Source organism: Cyanistes caeruleus, chromosome 14, assembly GCF_971803275.1.
Source record: "Cyanistes caeruleus chromosome 14, bCyaCae1.hap1.1, whole genome shotgun sequence".
Lineage (NCBI taxonomy): Eukaryota > Metazoa > Chordata > Aves > Passeriformes > Paridae > Cyanistes > Cyanistes caeruleus.
In genome coordinates, this window is record NC_141714.1 from 1,724,487 (window position 1) to 1,747,449 (window position 22,963).

The window sequence follows — 22,963 nt, forward strand, 5'->3', positions numbered from 1 at the left end:
CTTCCTTTGGAGGAATCAACTTTTCCTTGCTGCCAGTGCTGGGATTTCTGTGATTCCCAGAACAGCTGGGTTAGAGGAGGGTGATTAATATGGGAGAGAAAGCCAAGGTGTTATCACTGGGATGTGGGGAAAACATTTAAATGGATGCATGTGCTGCTCTAACTTGCTGGCATTAATAACATTTAATATTGGCCATTAAGGCTCAGAAATGGAAATGCTCATTAATTAATTTGTATTAGTGGGAAGTCACATTTATTCATTAGAGGGCATTAAAATAATGTATTCAACGGCGCCTTTCATCTCAAAAAAACTTAATAAAGATGTATTTGTTGCTCTCCCAGGGTGTTTTACAGCTGGGAACAGTCACAAAGTGCTTGAATTCCTTGCCAGGAGCTGGCAGGAACAAACCTCAGGAGTTTGGGCTTCCAGATTAACTTCCAAGTGTAATAAATCATATATGGGAATACAGCAAACTCTGCAGCTAAAGGAGGTTGGATTTAGGGTTTGTGGTTTCTTGTATGGCTTAGGATATTTCCTTTGGCTTTTTTACCCCCTTTTTTCCTTGCTTACCAATCATGAAATCCCAGATATTTTAGCAGAAGATAAATGCTTGAAGCAGCTTTTCCAGGTTTTGGTTTTTTTTTTCTTCCAGCACTTAAAGGAAAAATTTCCTCAGCAGAAATGCAATAAATCACAGCAAGCCACATGGAGCCAGTGAAGCTCAGAAGTCAAAATTTATGGAATGGTTGGGGTTGGAAAGGACCTTAAAGCCCATCCAGTTCCATCCACTCAGGGCTGGGAGCCAGGGATGCTGAAGGATCCTCTTGCAGGGGATCCTTGAGCTCCTTGGTTTCATTTTCTCCCTTTCCCTTCCAGTTCTATGGAAAACCACAGAATCCTGGAATGGTTTGGGATGGAAGGGACATCAAAGCCCATTTTGTTCTAACACCTTCCCCTGTCCCAGGCTTCTCCAAGCCTTTTCCAACCTGGCTTTGGACACTTCCAGGGATTCAGAGGCAGCCACAGCTGCTCTGGGCTCCCTGTGCTAGTGGAAGCCGAGGGATGAGTCCAACAGTCGGAATAAGATCACGGGATGGCGCAAAGAAAGATGGATGTGGGATAAAGGGTCAGCTTTGCAAGAGGGACACAGCAGACGTTGGGGTTGGCTTGGGATTTTCCTTGCTCCTGTCTCCGGGGTTGTGTGCTGGGCCTCCCTGATGTGTCACACAAAGCTGGGACAAATTCCAGAGGCGAAGGAACTCCTCGTTTTGAATCAGGAACTCCTCTAATTTAAATTAGAGGAAGAAGGGTTTGATAAAGAGGGTGGGGATGCCCTGGCACCCATTCCCATGGAACCTGTGGCTGCCTCTGGATCCCTGGAGGTGTCCAAGGCCAGTTGGGATGGGGCTTGGAGCAGCCTGGGATAGTGGGAAGTGTCCCTGTCCATGGTCCTTACGGTCTCTTCCAACCCAAACCCGCGCGTTTCTATGAAACGGACTGAAAGTTGTCTGTTGTAGAGTTAAATATACATTTAAATAATATACATATATAAAATACATTTTATATTCACAAATTGATTTATTTCTTGATGAGGGGATGCCACCAGGCTCCTGCCCTGGTGCTACCAGCTCTCACCTCCCCAAACCAGGTCCAGAGGTTCCTGGAAATGAGATAAATTGTTTCCATTCCCAGCCTGGCTCCGTGTATCCATGGGCTGTGATAAATGGATGGCTGTGCCTCCAGACACCCAAACCCAGCTCCTGCTGCTCCCCTCTCCAGGTGCCACCTCCTCCCGTCCCACCAGCCTCATTCACCATCTGAATTTATTCACCTTTCCCTGATGGGGACACTGCGAAAAGCTCAGAGGGCCCCGGGTGTGACAAGGCCATTAATTAATTAATTCACTCATTAATTGCCTTCCAGGGCACCCGAGGGGATGTTCACAAAGGGGACAGCGCCGGGTCAGCTTCCACAAGCACCTGAGGAAGATTTTTCATCTCCTCCAAGCTGCTGGAGGTCGACTTATAAAGCTTCTCCAAGTGAAGCTCGAAGTCCAGGCTGGCCTAGATATCCACAGGTAATTAACACATCAATTAACAAGATTCCACCAGTCCTGGTCCAGCACTGCTCATTTAATTCCACATCATAAAGCCCCTTCACCTTTCCCTGCAGTTCTGGGGGATGAGTGATGAGTTTTGACAGAGGGGCAGTGGTAAATGCTTGGGATCAAAAGCATTCCAAGGGCAAGCCCACAGTTCTGGTGCCTTCAGGATTCCCTGGCAGCTTCCAGAATCCCATGATCCAGCAGCTCCCCGAGCTGGAGGTTGGATGCAGAGCCCTGTGTTTAACAGCCCTTGAAGGAGCTGCTGTCCCTGCTCTCCTCTAATGGTTTTTGGGATTATTCAGAGCGTTGGCACTTCCAGCATCCTGTGGGAATGCGCTCAGAAGTGCTGAGTGGGAAAGGGTGAGCAACTGGAGGTGAGAGTTTGGGATCAATCCAGCACCCACCCCACCCCCACTGCAGATATTCCCTCTTCAATCCCCATCCCACTGAAATCTCAAAGCTCTCTTCACTCCAGACTGGGAATACCCAGAGAAATCCCAGGAAGGCTTCCGCAAGCTCAGCCCTGAAATCCCTCTGGAGGCAGCGTGGGTGGGATCACCCAGATAACCCAGCATCCCATTTCCTGGCAGGGGAAGGAAAATGGACAGGGAAGAAACACCTCTGGCATTTTTTCATGCTGTTTCTGTCCATACAAACGTTTCCATCTCCCTGTTCCCAAGGGATGTCTCTCCTGGATGGGTTCTCCAGCCACAGGAGCTGCAGTTTTGCCACTAAGCTTCGTGTAAGTGGAAAGAACAACAGAGGCTGCTGAACCTGGAATATCCCACAGCTGGAAATTCCTTCCTGCACCATCCCAGCTCTGCAGCACAGCCTGACCCTTCTGGAGGATTTCTAATTATGGGCACTAATCACCATCACAGCCTTGGGGAGCTGATTGGGATCGCTGCAGTCCTCAGACGTGTTCAGTCCCGGACAGGTTGTTCCAAAATACCTTGAAGTGACTCTTCCACCCGGGTGCCAGCCCCTGGGATGGCACAGAATTTTGTGAGGAGCTATTAAAGCGGGGAGATGTTAATTAATCACCCCATGAATATTCATGATGTTTTGGCCAAGGCAGCTGGAGATTTAGCAGGGCTGGATTTGCAGTGGCAGCATCTGCTGGTGCCAGGGAACGCCTGGTTTGAATTCCAGCTGCTGAGGAGGTCCCGTTGGAGGAATGACAGGGATAATCCTGGCTGGCTGCACACAAGGAGCCAGGAAGGGGCAAGGAAGAGGCTCCAGGCCTGGTGAGGGGAAGAGACAACCAGAGAATCAAGGAATAGTTTGGGGTGGAAGGCACTTCAAAGCCCATTTTTCCCAATGCTTTCTGGGTTGCTCCAAGTCCCATCCAACCCGGTCTTGGACATTCCAGGGATCCAGGGGCAGCCCCAGCTGCTCTGGGCACCTGTGCCAGGGCCTGCCCACCCTGCCAGGGAACAATTCCTGCCCAAAATCCCATCCATCCCTGCCCTCTGGCAGTGGGAGCCATTCCCTGTGTCCTGGCACCAGCAGGGGAGGATGTGGAGAGGTCATCCCGCTCATGCTGCCAGCAGGAAGGTGAAAGGAGAGGAGGCTGCAATCTAAAAATACATCTGGGAAGGCAAAGAGCTGCAATGAGCTAAAGGACAGCACAATGGGAATGATGGGGGCAGGAATACAGGCTGGGAATTATAGCAAGGAGAACCAGGTTCTCTCTTTGCCTCCCGGCCAGAGGTCAACAAAAATACACCAACATTTAAGATCGGTAGGATCAGTTTGTCCCAAGGGATGGCAAATGAGGGGGAAAAGACTGAAAATCCTGGAGGTATCTCCCACTCTGAATTCCTGACGAGCCAAAGCAGTTGCAGGAGCCAGGCTCACCTGCTAAAGGAATTCTCAGGGGTGGTGGGAGCTCCTTGTGTGTGGGAGATGCGAGCTAATGAGGGATCAGAGCAGATCTGGTATCTGCATTGGGATTTTTCCTGCCAGCCATGCTGAACTTCATTTGTTCTGGCTGTAAAACTGGGAAGCTGCTCTTTTTCCCATTTATTTCCATGTTTGTGAAACCCCAGGCGTGTTGCCAAAGGCTCTGGAACATTCCCATCAATAAAACCCCTCATTATCCCAACTTTGACAATGCTCTGCCAGCCCCAGCAGCAGAAAGGGAGAACCTTATCCAATCTGTGTTTCCCCAAAACCCTGATGTCGCCCTAAAGGCACAAATTCCCGCCGACTCCAGCCCTCCATAATCCCTCTCTCAGTAAATCCAATCTGCAAATCCCGTATGGAGATGTCTGTCAAGGAGCTTTGTCCCCATGGCCAGATGGAGGCCAGACAAGAGCGGAGCTTTGCAAACAGCTCCGGAGCTCCTGGGCTTTCCATGGGAGCTGTGTCCAGGGAATCGTGGAATAGGCCTGGAAAAGGACTCCAAAGTTAATTCCAGCTTTTGAGTGAGCACGACTGAGCGCTGAGCCACGCTCAGGTGTTTGGCCAGGTCAGGTATTTGGGCAGCCTGATATTCCTAAATCACAGAGTGATGATCCAGGAGGGAAGGAAATCCCTCAGCATCCCCCCAACATCCTGGACACAACCGGGCATCGTCCTGCAAAACACAAGCAGGATGGAGAGTTGATCCATAAAAGCTCTGGCTGCCCCATCCCTGGAAGTGTGGGAGCACCCTGGGTTCTGGAAGGTTCCCAGCCCATGGTAGAGGGGAATGGGATGGGCTTTAAGGTCCCTTCCAACCCAAACCCCTCTGGAATTCTGTGGCTCCCAGGTCCAAGTTGGGTTGGAAGGGACCCTAAAGCTCCTCCCCTTCCATGGGAGATACTATTGGGATGATTTTCCACTCTCAGCAGATCCAGCAATATCAGGATTCCCAGCAGTCCAAGGCCTGGATAAACCTGGAGACCAACAGCCATCGTTTCAAGCCTCTGAGCTGCATGGGGAGGGAGAAAAACCGAGGGGCTACAGCTGAAACCTTGGGTTTTGCAAATATTCGAGTGAGAACCAGAGATAAATAAAAATAAAGACTGCAGGAAATTAATAATTAATAATTAAAAATAAAATAAAAAATAAAAATAAAAACAAAAATAAAAATAAAAATAAGAATAAAAATAAAAATAAAAATAAAAATAAAAATAAAAATAAAAATAAAAATAAAAATAAAAATAAAAATAAAAATTAAAATTAAAATTAAAATTAAAATTAAAATTAACATAAATAAAATAATTATAATAATTATAATAATGATAATGATGATGATGATGATGATAGTAATGATAATTATAATAATAATAATAATAATAATAATAACAACAACAACAAGCACTGGGAATTTGTGGGAGGAGGAATTTGTTGTTGAATTTGTGGCTCTGCAGTGAACTGAAAGCAATGAACCCCTCAACAACTCCCTCCCAGTTACTCCCTCAGCTCAGCCACACATTTAATGAGCTTGGAGTCACATCCCCAATTATTAAAAATTCCTACCATGCCTGTAACCCACCCCAAAATAAAAAGGAATTTACTGCTAAAATGATTCTGTCACCACCACATCCCTTTGAACCTTCCTGGGTTACCCTGGGTTAACCTGTCAGGTTTTCAGCCTCTCCAGTGGCTTTTCCCTCCCCACACCCATTTCCCAACACTAATTCATTTAGAGCAGCACTTGAACTCCAGGAAAATGATGGAAAGGCAGAGTAATAGAGGGCTCCGTGCTGCTGGATGAGTTAATTTGGGGAGCTCGACGTTTCCCGTGGCTGGAATTGAAAAGCTGTCAGCAGCAGAGCAGGATCACCCCCTCTCATCACCCAGAGCCAACCTGCGAGACTCAAAGATGTCAGGGAAAGCTTCCTGAAATTCCCCCACCACCCATCCAGGAAAAGCACCTTGGGGAAGGGAAAGAACAGGGAAAGATCTGGAGCAGAAATGGAGGGGATCAGCCACAAGGAGCCTCAGAACAGGAAGTGATTTGTGGGTGAAATGAAAGCTCTGAGAGCAAAACAGGAAACCCCAAGGACCTGAGCTGAGCTCTGAGCATGAGGCCGGGGCAGGAAATGCCCAGGTGCAGGAGGAACATCGGAGCTGCAGCGGGAGAAAAGCAAAGCAAAGGGAAATCGTGCCCCGTTTCCTCTTCGTTTGTTTCTGGAGTCAAAATCGGGGTTAAATCCCCCTTCATTTCCTCTTTTTTTGGTTAAAGAGTCAAAATTGGGGTTAAAGGGTAAAAGTTAGGATTAAATCTCCCTTCATTTCCTCTTTGTTTTGTTAAAAACAGTCAAAATCAGGGTCAAAACAGTAAAAATCACCTTCATTTCCTGTGTTTTTTTGCTAAAAAGAGTGGAATCCAGATTTAATAACCTCCATTTCATCTTTCTTGGTTAAAAACAGTCAAAATCAGGATTAAACCACCTCCATTCCCTATTTCTTAGTTTCAAAAGGTTTTTTTAGTCTTTTTAGAGAGAAATGGTTCCTCCGTCTGAACTCACCTGTCACCCAGCAAGCATGGAATAGTTTTCTTTCTATTTTACTTTTCCCCCCACTTTTAAAATTCACCTCCCAGTGCCAAAGACTGGAAAAAATCCCAGCTGTCCCAAACCCATCCCAGCCCTGGCAATTCCTCCTCCCGCGCGCTCTTGGGTGGATTTAGCGTTAAGGCGGATTCAGCGCCAAGGCCTTGGTGCAGCACAGGCTCCACTGATTTAGATCATCCCCAAAAAAACCAGGGAAAAGTGAAAACTGGACGGGACATCACTTGCCTGGCGTGTCCCTGGTGTCCCTTTCTGTCCCCAGCAGGATGCCGCCATTCAAATGCGAGCAGGGTGATTAATTAAACATAAAGCCTGGCGCTCTTTTTTCCTTCTTTTTTTTTTTTTTTTTCACCTCCCTGCTCACATTTTTCTGGCCTGCTGGGTTTCTTCATGCCCCAGATAACTCCGGGAGCTTCATCTCCGCCGCTCCTCTTTCATTTTTCATGAAGACTTGCTCCGCTCGCACGCGGAAATCGAGGGGGCTCTTTGTGTTTAGCTCTCGGTTTGCTCTCCTGCGCACGGAGACGAATCCAGGCCCTGTGCTGGAGCTGTGTCCCAGGAAAGCTGATTTCTCCCCTCCTCCCTGCTGGCAGTGAGCGGAGTTTGGGATTGGAGGTGTCTCCGCTCCATTTTCCGGGGAGAAATTGGTAAAACCCAATGGGAGACGGAGAAATGTCCTTTTCCAGGCTCTCCTGGGTGAAACCACCTTGCAGACAGCTCTGAAAAGCTGTAAAAGATGCTATAAAAAGCTAAAAGAAATAGATGAAGTAGATGATATTAAAAGTCCCTTCCCAAAGCCAAACCCTGCTATGATTACAAGATCCAAGAGCTCAAACCGGGGGAGTGCAAAGGCTCCCATGAACTTCTCCTGACATTCCCGGGTTTACAAACCCTGAAGCTTTCCTGCCCATCCCTCCAGACCCTGGGTGAGGAGCAGGACTGTGGAGAAGCCACTGGTGGGGGATTCCTTGCAGGCTGTGGAGCAACAGCCTGGAGCCAGCTGGAAATGGGAAATCAGGTCAGGAAGCAGCTCCCTGCCAGGAGATGGATGAGGCATGACCAGGCCTTGCTCTGATCCCATCCCTTCCCCCGGAGAGGGCGGCTGGAGGCAGCAGCAGCCGAGTGGGATCCGGATGTGCAGACCCAGAAAAGAGAATCTTTCCCCCCCTCCCATCTTTGCCACAGAGGAATTACACCAGGGATTGTAAAAACATCACCAATCAATTTTAATTTTTTATTTTTTTTTCTCTGGGTTCTGAGCTGCTCCATGTCAGGAAAGGATAAAGCAGCAGAATTGAGATTTATGGAAGATAGAAGATATTTTAGGAGAAGCCATTTGTTCTGTTCTATATCCCATAAAGTCCCTGGGCATTATTTGTCCCCCCACTCAGTGCTCGGGGACAAAAGCCACTCTAGAGATGAAGAGGCAAAGGTGTAAAACGCGAAAAGCAGCAGCTTTTTAGGTCACAAGGAATTGTCCTGGGGAAGCCGCAGCCTCAGGATTCCAGCTGGAAAAATGGCTCCACAGTTCGGGAAAACTGGTGGGAGTGCTCCAAAGGATAACCCAGGAGGGCTGGAATTGCTGATCCCAGCTCTGGAAGATCACATCCAGGTCTAGTCAGGAAAATGGGCTGGGGCTGCCAAGCTGGGTTGGACAGGGCTTGGAGCAGCCTGGGACAGTGGGAGGTGTCCCTGCCATGGCAGGGATGGGATGAGCTCCAAAGTCCCTTCCCATCCAAACCATTCCATGATTCCATTTTCCCTTCCAAAATAATCAGGCCAAGAAGGCGCTGCTTTGTTCCAGGGAAGAGTGGGAATGGTTTTTGCCTCCTATCCTTTAATGGCAAATTCCCACAGGATGATTCCCCATTCCCGCAGGTTTCTTGCTGTGCATCCAGAAGGGAAACTCACCCAGGGATGCAGGGAAGCTGCGGCATTTGGGATCTCCCACCCTGGAACCCTGTGGCTGGTCCCTCGTACCGCCTGGAGGACTAGCCCTGGCTCCATCCCAGATTTCTGGGGGGCTCTTTCATCCCGGAGCATTCCCGGGGTGCTCTGATCTGATCCTCGGCTCTGCTGACCATCCCAGGGAGCAGAGGGAGAGGGGGCAGGAGGGACCCAGCTCCTGGAGCACTGATGTGGACAATCCCAGGGCTATCCCTCTGTCTGGAAAAGCTCCTGGCAACGCAGGACCTTCCCCTTTCTGCGTGAGCAGCCTTTGGCGAGCCCTGCAGCGGATCCCGATCCCCTGCGCCGGGTTTTTGGGATGCTGGGTGGTTTTTTGGGATGCTCCAGAGGCGGAGATCCCACTAGAGGGTGCTGGGAATCACCGAAAGGCTCTGCCTGCTCCTGGGCCATCCCTGCGGCCGCATTCCCTCCCCTCGGCTTCCCTCCCTCCCGATTTATGTTCGGCACAGCCAGAGCTGTCACAGCTTTAAACCGCTTTTGGTTTATGGCCCCACTTCCTCTTTTTTTTTTCGTTTTTCCCCTCGAGTAAACACAACCAAGAAAGGGAGTGAGGCCGAGCGAGGGATGGGGATGGCGGGCTGGGATATTCCCAAATCCCTGAGCATCCAGGAGAGATCCCTTCCACACCCCGGCGACCTCCAGCAGAGCTGAAGAACCTTCATCCATCTCTGGACCATCTCCAGGTGACCCCACAGACCCTGAGAGCCTCTCCCAAGCCATTTCTGGCCTTTTTTTTATTGGGGGGTGTCCCCACTTGGATGTGAAACACATCCAGGTGAGATAAAGGTTTGATCCCACATGAATTATAAACTAAAAATGAGAATTTTCCCCCTTTCCCCCAGAGTTTTCAGCCCAGCGAGATGGTGATAAATGTAATGAATTCTAATTAATATCTATTAATTCATCACATCGAGCAGGCTATTAAGATTTTTTTTTCTGATAGACTGTACAGATAATCAGATTAATTGAATTTAATTATATCTGGGGTGGGGGGAGGGGAGAGAGAATTGGACACAGTGAAAAGTGGGACTCATCTGAGTTTTTCTGTCAGCTGGGAATCCCACAGCTGGAATTCCACGGGTTTTGCTCCTTGAGTCTTTAGATAAATTGGAATAATGGCTCCAGCTCCATTAACTCTGCCAAGGCCACCCCTAAACCATGTCCCCAAGTGCCCCATCCACAGGGCTGTGAAATCCCTGAAGGGATGGGGACTCCGGGGCTGGATGAGCTTTCCTGTGGAGAAATCCTCCCTGTTATCCAACCTGGACCTCCCCTGACACAACCTGAGGCTGTTTCCTCTCGCCCTGTCCCTTGTCAGGGACATCACTTGTCACTTGTTCAGATGGAGCGAGTGCCTGGGGGAGATGCTGCACATCCTCCAGGAAAACACAGCCAGGAGCAAATCCAAGCTCTGCTGGGAATGGGAGCCCTTGGAAAGGCTTCACATCCACCAGGGAGCCCTTGGAAAGGGCTAGAGATCACAGAACCCCTGAGGCTGCAAAAGCCCTCTGGGACCATCAAATCCAGCCATTCCTCCAGCTCTGCCCCAGGTCCCCAAGTGCCACTTCCACAGGGCCTTTCAATCCCCCCAGGGATGTGACTCCACCACTGCCCTGGAAAGACATTTCCAGTGCTGGGCAACCCTTCCTGGGAAGAAATGAGCGAAGAGAAGGATCTCAGCACTTTCCTCAAACTGGTCTAAGCTGGGAAACCTGGAAATCTGTGAGGTTGAATCCCTGCCGTTTGTAGGAGAGAGTGGGGAGAGCACAGCTGGGTTTGCTCTGGGGGATTTCTTGCTGCCCAGACAGATCCCTCTGTTCCCTGTCCCTGCTCCAGCAGCATTCCCAGGCTGGCTCTGGCAGCCAGGTGGCACCTCCTTGTCCTGGCAGTGCCTTGGCAGAGCCTGAGGAACACACTGGCCTCACCAGGCTCCCACAGGTCCCTCCTGTCACCCACCTGCCACCTCCTCCCTTCTCATCCCATCTCGGCTGGCTCTCACTGAACGGCACCTAAATAAATCCTCCAGGTGTGAAAATCCAAGTGTTTTGGGGGAATTTGGTAGCCCAGGTCGTTCCCAGCTCACTGTGTGGATGATCTGAATCCCAGAAATCCCGTGGGGCTTTCACAAGTTTTTTTTTAACCCGTTAATTTTTGTTTGCTGGAGCTTTCCCTGGATCCTGCAGAGGAGCCCAGCATCCATAGGGGAGTGAGAAGGCAAAGGCCATGGGACCTGCTTCAGGAAAAGGTTGGACTCACTGGGTTCTCCTGGGAGCAGAATTTCACTCTGGAGAGTTCCTTTGGAGGGAAAAATGCTCCAGAGTGATGGCAGAGAGTGCAAGGCAGAGAAACTGTGAGGGCTCGGTGTCCCACGTCCCTCTGGCTCCATGCTGCTTTTCAGGAGATGTTCCTGCTATGGCCAGGCCATTCCTCACCCTTTTCCCTCTGAAATATTCCCAGCCCTGCTCCAGCTGACAGCTCTGGCCTGAAATCCAGCGGTGTTTGTGGTCCTTAATCAGGATTTTAACTCTCCAGCTTGGAAGAGGTCACGAGGAAAGGTGTGGGTGACATCTCCCTTCAGGGACGAGCAGTTCCAATGTGTCCATCCAGGAATGAGATGGGATGGATGGACACTCGTTTCTCTCGGCAAATCCCGCCCAGGATGGGAGCAGGTCCCTGACACAGCATTTCCATCATCCCTGTGGTGACAATTCCGGTCCCATCAGAGGATGGCAGGAAACCTTCCCGCGGTGATGCCGCCAAACCCTGGCTCCTCCGGGAGGAGTTTCCAGCCCTGTCCTCACCCTCCCGCGCTCTCCCAGGCTCAGCTCCCCTAATGAAAAACCAATTAAAGTGCACCACTAAGCAGAGCCCTCTCCCTGACTTGTCCAACCCGATCTGTCACTGAAAGGCCGCGACAGCCGCGGTGCGAGGCGGCAGCCGCTGCTAAAAATGGCCCAGATCAGATGTGCCCGTGAATTATTGAAGGAGTCTCCGACTCCGCCGGGGTCAGACGGGTGTGGCAAAACCACCTGAGCTGCAGGCAGAAGCGGATTAACCCCTTTTTATAGAAGCTGGCAGCAGCTGGAGCTCCCAGGATCTTGGTGGAGGCGCGGGGAGAGCGCGGGGGTGGCTTGGGCATGGCCCCGCCGGGGACGTCGCTTCTGTCGCTTCTCTTCAACCTCAGGTGCTCAGAGCTCCCGGCGGACCTGGGCGGCTCCAGGAGGAGGGAGGTGAAGGAAAAGAGGAAAAGATGGGGTTTAGGGATGCTGGGGGGAGTTTTCTGTGGGTTTATGGGAATCTGGGAGGCTGAATGGGGTCATGATTCAAGGCTGAGCTCACCCCAGACCCCACGGTGGGATTTTAATCAACCCCAGAGAGGAAAACCCCGCACAGGGAGGGGAGAATGAAGGAGGAATGAGGATTGGGAAGAGGGAGACAGAGCTGGGAGCACCAGGATGGCTCAAAGGGGGATTTTCCCACTGATGGACATAGAGCCAGAAGACCCTGAGGGGATTAAAAATAGCTCAGTGCCCCAAATGTCTTTAATTCAGTGCCCCAAACCTATAAAAATAATGCAGTGCCCCAAATGTCCTAAAAATAATTCCGTGCCCCACAGGAGTCTGGCACTGAGGGATTCTGTTGCCTTTTTAGGACTTTTTAGCTCCACTTTGTTTAAGGATGAAAGATTCCTGCCTCCAGTCCTGGCTCGTGAATCACGGCCGTGGCACCGAGGAATCCGAACCTCTGTGTGGACCCTTCTGACATCCATGAATTAGGGGAATTTTCCTCTGGTAAATATTCCTGCCTCCACAGGCAATTCCCTTTGTTTTCTCTGGATAAGGAATGGATGGAAAGGCATCAGTGCTCTGGGACAACGTCCCTGCAATGAGATGGGTCAGGGGATCCTCATCCCAGGCTCACAGTCAATTTATTACATTTTGGGCTTTTTTAGTTGAGGAAAAATCAGGCGATGGAAACATTTGTGTCTCACTCCTGGTTTGCACTCCTCAGTCCTTAAGAATGCAAATTTAATGAGCTTTTGAGGAGTTCTGGGGCAGCACAAGGGGGTTTTAGCAGGGCTGGGGAGCGGGCAGGACCCTCTGGAGGGGGGTGAGGAGGATGAGGCACTGTGGGGTGAAGGGATTTGTGTCCAAGCTTGGAAAACACAGGAACAGCAGCCAGGAAGTGATGCCAGGGCCTTCCTTGCAATCACTCTGAAATCCCAGAGTGGACACAAACAAACCCTGGTGAAACCCTTCTCTTGGGATGGGGATGAATCATCTGCCACTCTTGGGGTTGATAAAAGTCTCCAGAAGCCAGAGAGAGACCCAAATTCCTGCTCCTCTCTTCCTGGAAAAACTTGTAAAAGTGATTTTATGAAACCTCCTGGCAACTTCAACTGAGCTTCCATGGTGCCAAACATCTTCCCCTTCCCTGGAGATCCCGTTCCCAGTTGCCTCTGGACACATCAGCAGTGGCCTGGATGCTTTCCATGATTTCCACATCAGCTCATGGGAATATTGGAGCCAATTTGGGTGCAAGTTTTGCTCCCCGTGAGCCGCAGGAGTGTGAGGGCAAAGCACAGAGGCACCTGGGAAAAGGGAAAGGGAAAAAAGAATGGGAAGTGCCATCGTTGTTCCTGTCACTGGGCCTGTCCTGGGCTCCCATCCCGACTCTCCCAGCACAGCCCCCAGGATAAGTTGGTTTAAATTGGATTTTAGGGAGAATTTCTTCATGGAAAGGTTTCCCAGCCCTGGCACAGCTGCCCAGGGTGATGGACCATTAACTTGGATCATGGTTGGGGTCACATCATCTTTCAGAGGAATTCCAGGGAATTGTGAACCAACAGAGCTGAAAATTCCCTGGGAATTCTTTGATGAACTTGGAAGACCTCCAGAAAAGTGGGACAAAGCCACACTGGATTTCATCCCAACCCCAAAAATCAAACAGGCTCATGGTGGCTAAGTTTTCACCCAGGCCAATTTCAAAGATGCTTCAAGCAAATCTCCATCACATCATCCATCCATCCATCCATCATCCATCCATCATCCATCATCCACCCATAGATCCGTCCATCCATCATCCATCCATCCATCCATCCATCCATCATCCATCCATCATCCATCCATCCATCCATCATCCATCCATCATCCATCCATCCATCCATCCATCCATCCATCCATCCATCCATCCATCATCCATCCATCCATCATCCATCCATCCATCCATCCATCAATCCATCCAACATCCAATTGGTCTCATTTATAACCCTCCCCCATCTATAAATATATCCCAGAAAATATCCACGGGACAGAGTTCCTGCAATTTATGGGAAAATAATCAAACAGCCCTGGGATACAAGAAAACAACAAGGAGAAACCCAAACAGAAAAATTCCTTGGATGTGAGTGCCCAGACTGGGGGATTTGATTGGTAGAAGAAGGAATTGCATCTTCTGCTCTTAGAAAATTTAAAAGGGACAAAAATTTGTGGATGAATTCAGGCCAGTCCTGCTGTCAGAGAATGTTGGGATTTAAGTTTCATCCGACTTCCAGGGAACATGTAAATATTGGGATGATGTTTGGAGTTGTCATATTTTCCTGGCTTTACAGAAAATTGGAATTTTCATGTAAACTAAAAAGAGCTGGATTCCCTTTTCTTGCTTGGTTTTTTCCAGCCTGGACAAGCAGGCTGCCACAACAGCCCAAGCTCTGTATGATCCCACTGCTGTCATTCTTACCTGGGGAAAGGGAATTTCAGTCCCTCCAGTCCCCTCAACAGTATAAAATCATCCAGGGAATAGCAAGAATTTGGCTGCTGTAAGGTCTTTGCTGGATAGATTTGGAATTATGGAATCATGGAATGGTTTGGGTTGGAAAGAATCTCAAAGCTCATCCCATCCCACCTGTGCCACGGGCAGGGACACCTTCCACCACCCCAGGCTGCTCCCAGCCCCATCCAGCCTGGCCTTGGACACTCCCAGGGATCCAGGGACAGCCACAGCTTCCCTGGGCACTTGTGCCAGGGCTTCCCCATCCTCCCAGCCAGGAATTCCTTCCCAATATCCCATCTAAATCCCCATTCTTTTAGTTTAAAACTGTTCCCCTTCTCCTGGCACCATCTGGCCGGGTTAGAAGTCTCTCTCCCTTTTTTTTTACTGCATTCCCAGGCGATGGCGAGGGTGCCCCTGGAATTCCCGGCAGTCCTGCCCGGTACCGGAGCGGGGAGGATGCGGGGCCGGAGGATGCGGGGCCGGAGGATGCGGGGCTGGCGGGGGCCGCTCAGATGGAGGCGGAGGGATGCGAGGAGAAGGCGGAGGGAAGGCGGTCCCGGGGCTAACGGGGGACGGCTCTCGCCGCCTTCCCGGCCATAAAACCGCGGGGCCAGGGCCGGGCGGGCGGAGAGGAGCGGCGGGGACCGGCACGGCGGGGACCGGCACGGCGGGGACCGGCACGGCGGGGACCGGCACGGCGGGGACCGGCAAGGAGGGGAGCGCAGAGGAGCGGCCGCTCCGTCCTGCCGAGGTAACGGGGGCGGAGGGGTCGGGGTCCCCCGGCCGGGGAGCGCTGGGGCGGCTGCCGGGGCTGAGCCGGGTTGTCCCTGCTCGTGTCCCCGCTCGTGTCTCCGCTCATGTCCCCGCTGCTGTCACCGCCGGTTCCACGCCTGGGGCGGGCAGAGGGGACAGCGGGGCTGCTCTGCCTGTCCCACCCGACCCCCCAGCCCACCATGGGCAGCTCCCCAGCCTCCTCCAGCCGTGACAAAGGGATGCGAGCGCCGGGCACGGGCGGCTCCTGCCCGCCGGGCTGTGCCGTGGGCATGGAATCGCCAGGGAAAGGGACCCAGAGCCACTGCGGGAGGGGACTGGGAAGCCGGGACCGAGCTGATCCTCTTGCCATCCTTCCGTCTCTTCCTTGCCCAAGTCACCCCTCGTTCAAAGGCGATTCTCCCTGTGAGCCGGGAGGAGGAGTGTGGCCGTGAAACGCTGGCTCAGCTCTGTCCCTGCGCCCAAAAGTGCCCACAGAGTTTCGTCTTTGTCCTTTAGAGGCTCCGAAATTTGTGTTGGGATCCTTTGGAGCAGCTCCTGGGAATCTTTGCGGCAGGACACGGGGACAGGGAGAGACTTTGGGCTGTTCCCGGGGTGTGGGACCAGTCCCGGGGGGTCCCAAGGTCCGAGCAGAGCCAGGGCAGCACTGAGATCACGCAGGGAGGGGGCAGAGCTAGAGGTCAGCCCAGGGAACCCCTTCCCTCCGTGGTTTCCCAAATGCCTGCACAGAGCACGGCATGGATCCAGGCTCTGGCTGCTGAGCCAGGTTTATGTAAGCTGCTGATTTGCAGTGTCAAGAGACATCCAAGAACCGGCTTGCCTTTGGAAAATGTATAAATCCGTGGCATCTGCCCCGAGGCTGTAGCAGCAGCCCAGGATTTGTCTTGGTCCCAGCCCCTTGGAAAGGTTCTGCCATCTCCCAGCTTGGCTGCGAGTCCGTGCTGAGCACTTTCCATGAGCAAGGACAGAGCAGGAATGCCAAAAGGCTCTGTCCCTCTGTCCTTCGGGGTGCTTTTCCCCAGCCCCGGGGTGCTCCTCGCGTGGCACCGCAGCCCCTGCAGCCCCGGCTCTGCCGAGAACTCCTCCCTTGGCAGCTGCTCCTGCCCGCAGGATACCGGGCTGGCTGGTCCCCAGGGTGTGACAGCCCTGCCCTTCCTGTTGTTGACAGCAGCCCCACGTCCCTGCACCTTCCTGGGCAGAGGGGCCGGGCCCCTCCGCTGCCGGGCGAGCCCAGGTGGAGCTGGCACGGTCAGAACACGGGCTGTGCGCCACGGAAGGGGAGGCGGCTTTGGATAATGCTGCCCGTTCCAAGAGCCAGGGATTGGGGAAGAGAGATGACTCCCAGACTCCTGGAGAGACAAGGATCTGGTCCTGCCCTTTCTGCTGACCCAAACCAGGCATTTAGTGGTGGCTTGGCAGTGCTGGGTCAGACTCCGTGATCTTAGAGAGCTTTTCCAATCTAAACAATTCTATGATTCCGTGTGTGATCTGGCTTGGGATCCTCTCCAATCACTTGGGATTGGGGTGATGGCTTGGGATCCCTTGGGATCATTTCCGGTCACTTGGGATTGGGGTGGTCCTTCGGGATCCCCAGTGATCAGCTGGGATCAGAGCACTGGGCTGTGTTTTCTGGAGGTTTTAACCCGTTTTTGCCCCGTTTGTGCTGCAGGTGGGAGCAGCGGGAGCCGACCATGGCCCTGGCAGACCCCGCGGGCTGTGCCAAAGGCAGCGAGGACAACAACCCCTTCCCTGACATCATCGAGCTGAACGTGGGGGGACAGGTGTACATCACCCGGCACCCCACGCTGATCAGCGTGCCCGGCTCGCTGCTCTGGGAGATGTTCACCCAGAAGAACGTGCGCTCGCTGGCCCGCGACAGCAAGGGCCGCTTCTTCGTGGACCGGGACGGGTTCCTGTTCCGCTACATCCTGGATTACATGAGGGACCAGCAGCTGGTGCTGCCCGAGCACTTCCCGGAGCGCGGCCGGCTGCAGCGCGAGGCCGAGTACTTCATGCTGCCGGAGCTGGTGAAGCTGCTGGCGCCCAAGCTCAGCGAGCAGAACTCCCTGGGGGACGATCCCTGCCAGAGCGACCCGGAGGAGCTGTCCCCTGATGCCACCCGCGGCCTGGCCTCGGCCGCCACCGCGCTGCCCAGCGCCGCGTCCGGCGGTGCCGGCGCCGAGGGCCGCAGGGCGGGGTTCATCACCATCGGCTACCGCGGCTCCTACACGCTGGGCAGGGACAGCCAGACGGACGCCAAGTTCCGCAGGGTGGCCCGGATCATGGTGTGCGGCAAGACCTCGCTGGCCAAGGAGGTCTTTGGGGACACCTTGAACGAGAGCAGGGACCCGGACAGGCCCCCGGAGAGGTACACGTCCAGGTACTACCTCAAATTCACCTTCCTGGAGCAAGCCTTTGACAAACTGGCCGATGCCGGCTTCCACATGGTGGCCTGCAACTCCACGGGCACCTGTGCCTTCGCCCACGAGCAGACGGACGACAGGATCTGGACCTCTTACACCGAATATGTTTTCTACCGTGAGTGACACAAAACCAACCCTCCGCCAACCAACCACCGACTGTCCCTTTCCCGTCCCGTGCTGGCTGTGGCCTAGAAGGTAGAGATCCATCCCCGAATCCCGGCGTCCTCCCTTTGCCTCCTTTTCAGTTGGTTCTTGGGTTTTTTCCCTCCTCCCTGCTCCACGCTGAACCTGCCCGGCTCTTCCTTGTAGCGGCTGCAGACCACCAACCTTCCTCCCTCTCTCCGACTTCTGGCAACTCCCAACCCTCCCTGGATGTGCGGACTCGGACACTGCTGCGGACGTGGGATGGGTGGGAGGGGTGGGACACTCCGGACGCTGCTCCGGGCTGGCGTTCCTGCAGCTGGATGGGCTTGGACACTGGACTGGGCTCTCCGTCCCGTGCAGCTCCGTGGGATCATCCCGCACGCACTGGGACCTGCCAAGGGGGTTGGGAGAGGAATCACTGGGATAAGGACATGGGGAAGGTGGGAAGCAGAGCCGGGGAGGGGGTGGGGGTTGGAAAGTCGCAGCCTGACAGCGCGGCTGGATTGGCAGGAGCCCCGTAAGCAGCTTAGCCTGAGACTGGCAGCGCTTGGGAAGGGGAGAGGCTCCCCCTGTGCTCGCAGCTCCGAGCTGAGACATCCCCGCGGCTCCGGGATGCCTCGGGGGGGGATTTCGGGGGGGGATTTTTGGGAGGGTGGGAGGGGAAGATGTTCTGTGAGGGAGGTGGGGGGGAGCGGGGAAGGCTTGACGTGCTCGGGGGTGTAAAATGCTTATACAGCTCTCCAGCTCCTTGGAGCCCTGTCAGCCAAAAAGTCCCTTCATTTTTATCTCGGGAGCACAACGGGAATCACGGGGATGAGGTTGGAATGCTCCGGTGGCAGTCAGGCCGCAACTTCACCCAGGAAAGGGAATTTTGGCCATTTTGGTGATCTCCTGGGAGGTGTCTCCAGCCCCAGCTCTCCAGGCCCTGGGACTGCTCTGCCCCAGTGGGCAATGTGGAATAAAGGGACAGCCCGGAGTGGACGTGTGCGCTCGTGCCCAGCTGGCTCAGGACAGGGGAGGTTTGCTGAGGGGGTTCCAAGAGGAGAAGGAAGGAAGGAACACAAAGCTATCGGAACCTCTGTGCCCCGCTCTGCCCCCCTGTCCCTGCTGGGCAGCATCCCAGGGCAGCACATCCCCACGGCCAGCCCTGGGCGGTGCCCAGCCCCAGCTCTGGCACACTCAGCCTGCAGGGGAGGTGACCCTGATGTCCCTGTCTGCTGCCTGTGCCTGTCCCTGGTGCTCTGCCATTCCTGGCACCCACCACCCATCCCTGGCACCCACCACCCATCCATGACATCCACCATCCGCTCCCATCATCCATCCCTGGCATCCATCCCTGGCATCCATCCCTGGCACTCACCCTCCCTCCCTGCTCCTGCACCCCTCCCTGCTCCCACCCTCCATCCCTGCTCCTCCACCATTCATCCCTGTTCCCACCCTCCATCCCTGCTCTGCCACCCATCCCCGCTCCTCCACCCATCCCTGCTCCCACCCTCCATCCCTTTTCCCACTCTCCATCCCTTTTCCCACCCTCCATCCCTGCTCCCACCACCCACCCCAGCCCCTGTGAAGCTCCTGGAGCTGCAGGATCTCCTCCCTGGCTGGACAGCATCCAAGGGGCCGTTCCTGCTCGGCATTCATGTGGGAGGAAGGTTTGCAGCTGCTTCCTGGAGAGGAGGGAGGGCTTTGGGGCCAGCAGGAGTTTCAAACCAGGTTCTCCCTCTCTCCTAAAGAAGGGGAAGGCAAAAACGGTATTTTGACATTTTTCATGGTCCTGTTCCTCATTCCAACAACCTCTGGAAGAGGAAATGACAACTGGCTTAAGAAAAGGCAAGAAAAAGGAACTTGAGCTCTGTGTGCACACAAAGAAAACCTTTAAATAAAGGGGGAGGGGACCTGCACTCCATATTTGCTTTATTTTTTTTTTTTAACTCAAGGTTTTCCTAAGTAGGATTGGGAAAAGAAATTGCTGCCTCATGAGAAATTGGGTTGTTTTGATGTTTTTCCCCACTGGAACTGGGCTGAAAAATTGATCTCCCGTGAGGAGGAATTTTTTTTGCCTGAGGGAGAAACCAGAATGGCAGAGTCACCATTCTGGGGGTTTTGATGTGGCAGGTTCTGGGATTGGGGCTGTTCAACCCAATCCCACGCAGGAAACACGAGCAGGGGTTACTCTTGAATCCTTTCAGAGCCCAATGGTTTTCCTGGAAACTGAGGCTTCATGGAAAAATCCTTTTGTTGAGATCCATCCCCACAAAAACACGCCAGATTTGGGGCTGTTTCTTTTCCTTGCATGTATTTATTTATAGGAAAAGTCTCCTTGTCATGGCTGGGAGGAGAACCTGGCTCATTTGATCCCCAAATGGATCAAATTTTCTGGGGAATGGCGGCGTGGAAAAGCGTCTCAGTGAGGTCTCCTCCTCTGAACAATCCTGGAAAGCTGGGAACAACCAGGCAGGGAATGGCTGGAGTGAGCTGGGAGCTCTCAGGGCCTCAGGGAGACTGTGGAAAACCAATTCCCTGGTGTTGCCTCGTTTACCTGGGAATATTTCTGTATTTCTGTCATTCCCAGACCTCGAGCTCCTGCTGGGCCGTCCCTTGGGCTTGTCCAAACCACCCAGACCTGCTCTGCTTGTCCCGTCCTTGTGCTCTCCCACCCCCAGGCTATCCCTAGGGAAAATCCAGCCTTGTCCAGCTCCTTCCCTGCTGGATTGGAACTTGGAGCTGGATTTTCCTCCCCACCAAGAGGGCAGGACCCTGCTCCTCCGCTTTCTGCCAGCACAAACCAGTTTAAGCTCCAGGTGCTGCTGGAGGTGCCGGAGGCAGCATCCCGATCTTTTCCATGAGCTCCATCCGGAGATCCCCCCCATCCACTGAGCTTCCAGGGCTGGGGAGAGGGTTGGGATGCCCCAGCTGATCCCTGGGAATGCTGGCACCGCGAGGGTGGGCACGTGGGCAGAGCACACCTGGAGCAGGGGTGGTGGGCACGTGCCAGGGGGGATTATCCACGTTCTCCGGGAAAACCGGGGCCGGGAGGCATCCCTGGGATTATTTTAATCTGCCCTTCACTCAGCACTCAGCAGCTTTTCTCATCCTGCTGGGAGCCAGAGCTGGGGGCTGGGATGGGGTTTGGGATGGGGTTTAAGGTAATGATGTCCCAAGGGGTGTCCAGGCAGCAGATCCCGCGCGGATCCCTCGGGAAGGCGCCTGCTCTCACCGCAGAGCTCGGCACACACCAAGGAATGCTTCCACAAAGAGCTCCCAGCTTCCCACGGCTGCTTCCCTCCGAGGGGAAACCAGGAATAACTGGGAATAACCCAGCCTCTCATTTGGAGATTCCTGGAAAATCCTCCGTCCCAAAATAAAAGCCCTGGTGGGAGGGAGGCAGAGCAGGAGCTGGGGCTGGCTCTGCCTTCCCCGCAGGCACCTGCCCACAAATTGCCGGTTGCTCCTCGCGAAAATTGAGCCAAATCCCATCTGTCTCCAGCTCCTGCCACCCCTGGAGAACATCTGGAAGCACTTTGTGTCCTCGCTCTGGCTCCAGCCCCTCTCCAAGGGGAGCCTGTGGTGGCAGAGGAGTCCCAAAGCTGAGCTCTCCCCATCCTCACGGAGCAGCTCAATCCCACGGGACTGGGAGGAGGACAAAGAGGGTCCTGTGGGGATCAGAGAGGTTAGAGGGGGACACAAAAATCCCATTCCCAGTCCTGAAATCCCATCCTGCCGTGGGAGACCGGGTCAGCATGCCACAAAAATCTGAGGGATTTGAGGGAATGCTGAAATAGAAAGGATTTGGTGATGGAGGAGCAGGGAGAGGGGAGAAGCAGCTGGAAGTTGGAACCAGCTTCTTCCTCTCTCAAAAAAACAGGGAATGGTTTGGCTTGGAAAGGACCTTAAAGCTCATCCAGTCCAGTCCCACCCCCTGCCAGAAACAGGGAGAACTTCCACCATCCCAGGCTGCTCCAAGCTCCCTCCAACCTGGCCAAAATCCCATTAATTTTTAAAATAAACCCCCAAAACTCCCTTTAACAACACGGACATCCAGCACTGGGAAAAAAAACACCGCATAGAGGGGGGATTTTCCAATTCCTGGTGCAGAAACTGCAGCCTGGGAGCTTTGTTTAGGAGGGGTTTAACAAAACAAGGGTTTAGGCTCAAGTTTAGCAGCTGCAGCTGCTGCGTTTTGAGCACAGAGAGACCTCTGGGCCTCCTTCCCGGGGCTGTGGGGAGCAGGAGAGGGAAGGCAGGAGAGTGTTTGGGTCTCTTGGAAGTTTTGGGAGCCGTTGGAAGTGTTGGACTCTGGTGAGTGCTGGAGAATTTGCCAAATGAATCTCGTTCAAGCTGTGCTGACGGTTTGTGCCGAGCTGGAGCAGGCTGGACTTGGGGATGTCCAGGTGGTTTTCTTCAAAGGCTCTGGCAGCCCAAAAGGTTTTCCTTCATTCCAGGTGATGGATGGCTGGGAATTATCCTCCCCTGCTGCAGGAGAGCTGGGCAGGATCTGAGGGAAAGATGTTCCTGCAAATAACTTAAACCAGATTCCACCTAAACCACTCTGCAGCCAAAGCGCAACCTCTGCATCCCAAATGTTCGCTCTCCCTCCTTTCCCTTCTCCAGGATAAATCCCAGCAGGATAAATCCATTGGAGCCCAACAGCATCCTTGAAGGATTAACCCTTCCTTCACCCCCCCACACCCCTAAAAACTCCTATCAGGAATAAATTTAAGGTCCCTTCCCACCCAAACCAGCCTGGGATTCTGGGATTCCGTGATCAGGAGTTTTGAAGGGAGGTGGAGCCCAGCCTTGTCATGGTCCTGTCCCACCATTCCAAGGATCCCCGTGGGAAGCAGGGAGGGGGAGCACCTCGTTCCCTGGATGTGATATCCCTGGAATGTTCCTCCCAGGGAAGAACAGCCCCTTCCCACCAGGAGCAGGCACGAGGAGCTGCAGATTTTGGGGCCATTTCACAAGGAAAACCACCTGAAAAATCAGATTTTTCCCCCCAAAATCCAGCTTTTGAGCTCCAATTCACTCAGAACCACGGGATATCCTGAAGTGGAGAGGAGCCACAGGGATCACCCAGTCCAACCCTTCGGAAATGGCCCCTACTGGGATCGAGGTTTGTTTGGCTTTGGTTTGGGGCCCTTTCCGGGACAAGGGAGGCCTCAGCCCCAAAAACCCAAACAAAGCCCAAATGTTTAAGGCTCAAAGATGAAAAGAATAAATAAAGGAAGCGGGGGGGGGGGGGGGGGGGGGGGGAAGGGGAAAAAATCAAGTTTTTC

At 53.4% G+C, this 22,963-nt stretch overlaps 1 protein-coding gene across 1 annotated transcript; it reads left to right on the top strand.

Annotated features, from left to right (window-relative positions):
- The first annotated feature begins 15,075 nt into the window (after positions 1-15,075).
- On the top strand, positions 15,076-19,593 carry LOC111942889 (BTB/POZ domain-containing protein KCTD12-like). The gene is made up of 2 exons (XM_086850273.1): positions 15,076-15,100; positions 16,790-19,593. The coding sequence occupies exon 2, from the start codon at positions 16,812-16,814 to the stop codon at positions 17,664-17,666; it is 855 nt and encodes a 284-aa protein (XP_086706399.1). The 5' UTR covers positions 15,076-15,100; positions 16,790-16,811; the 3' UTR covers positions 17,667-19,593.
- Positions 19,594-22,963: the final 3,370 nt, after the last annotated feature.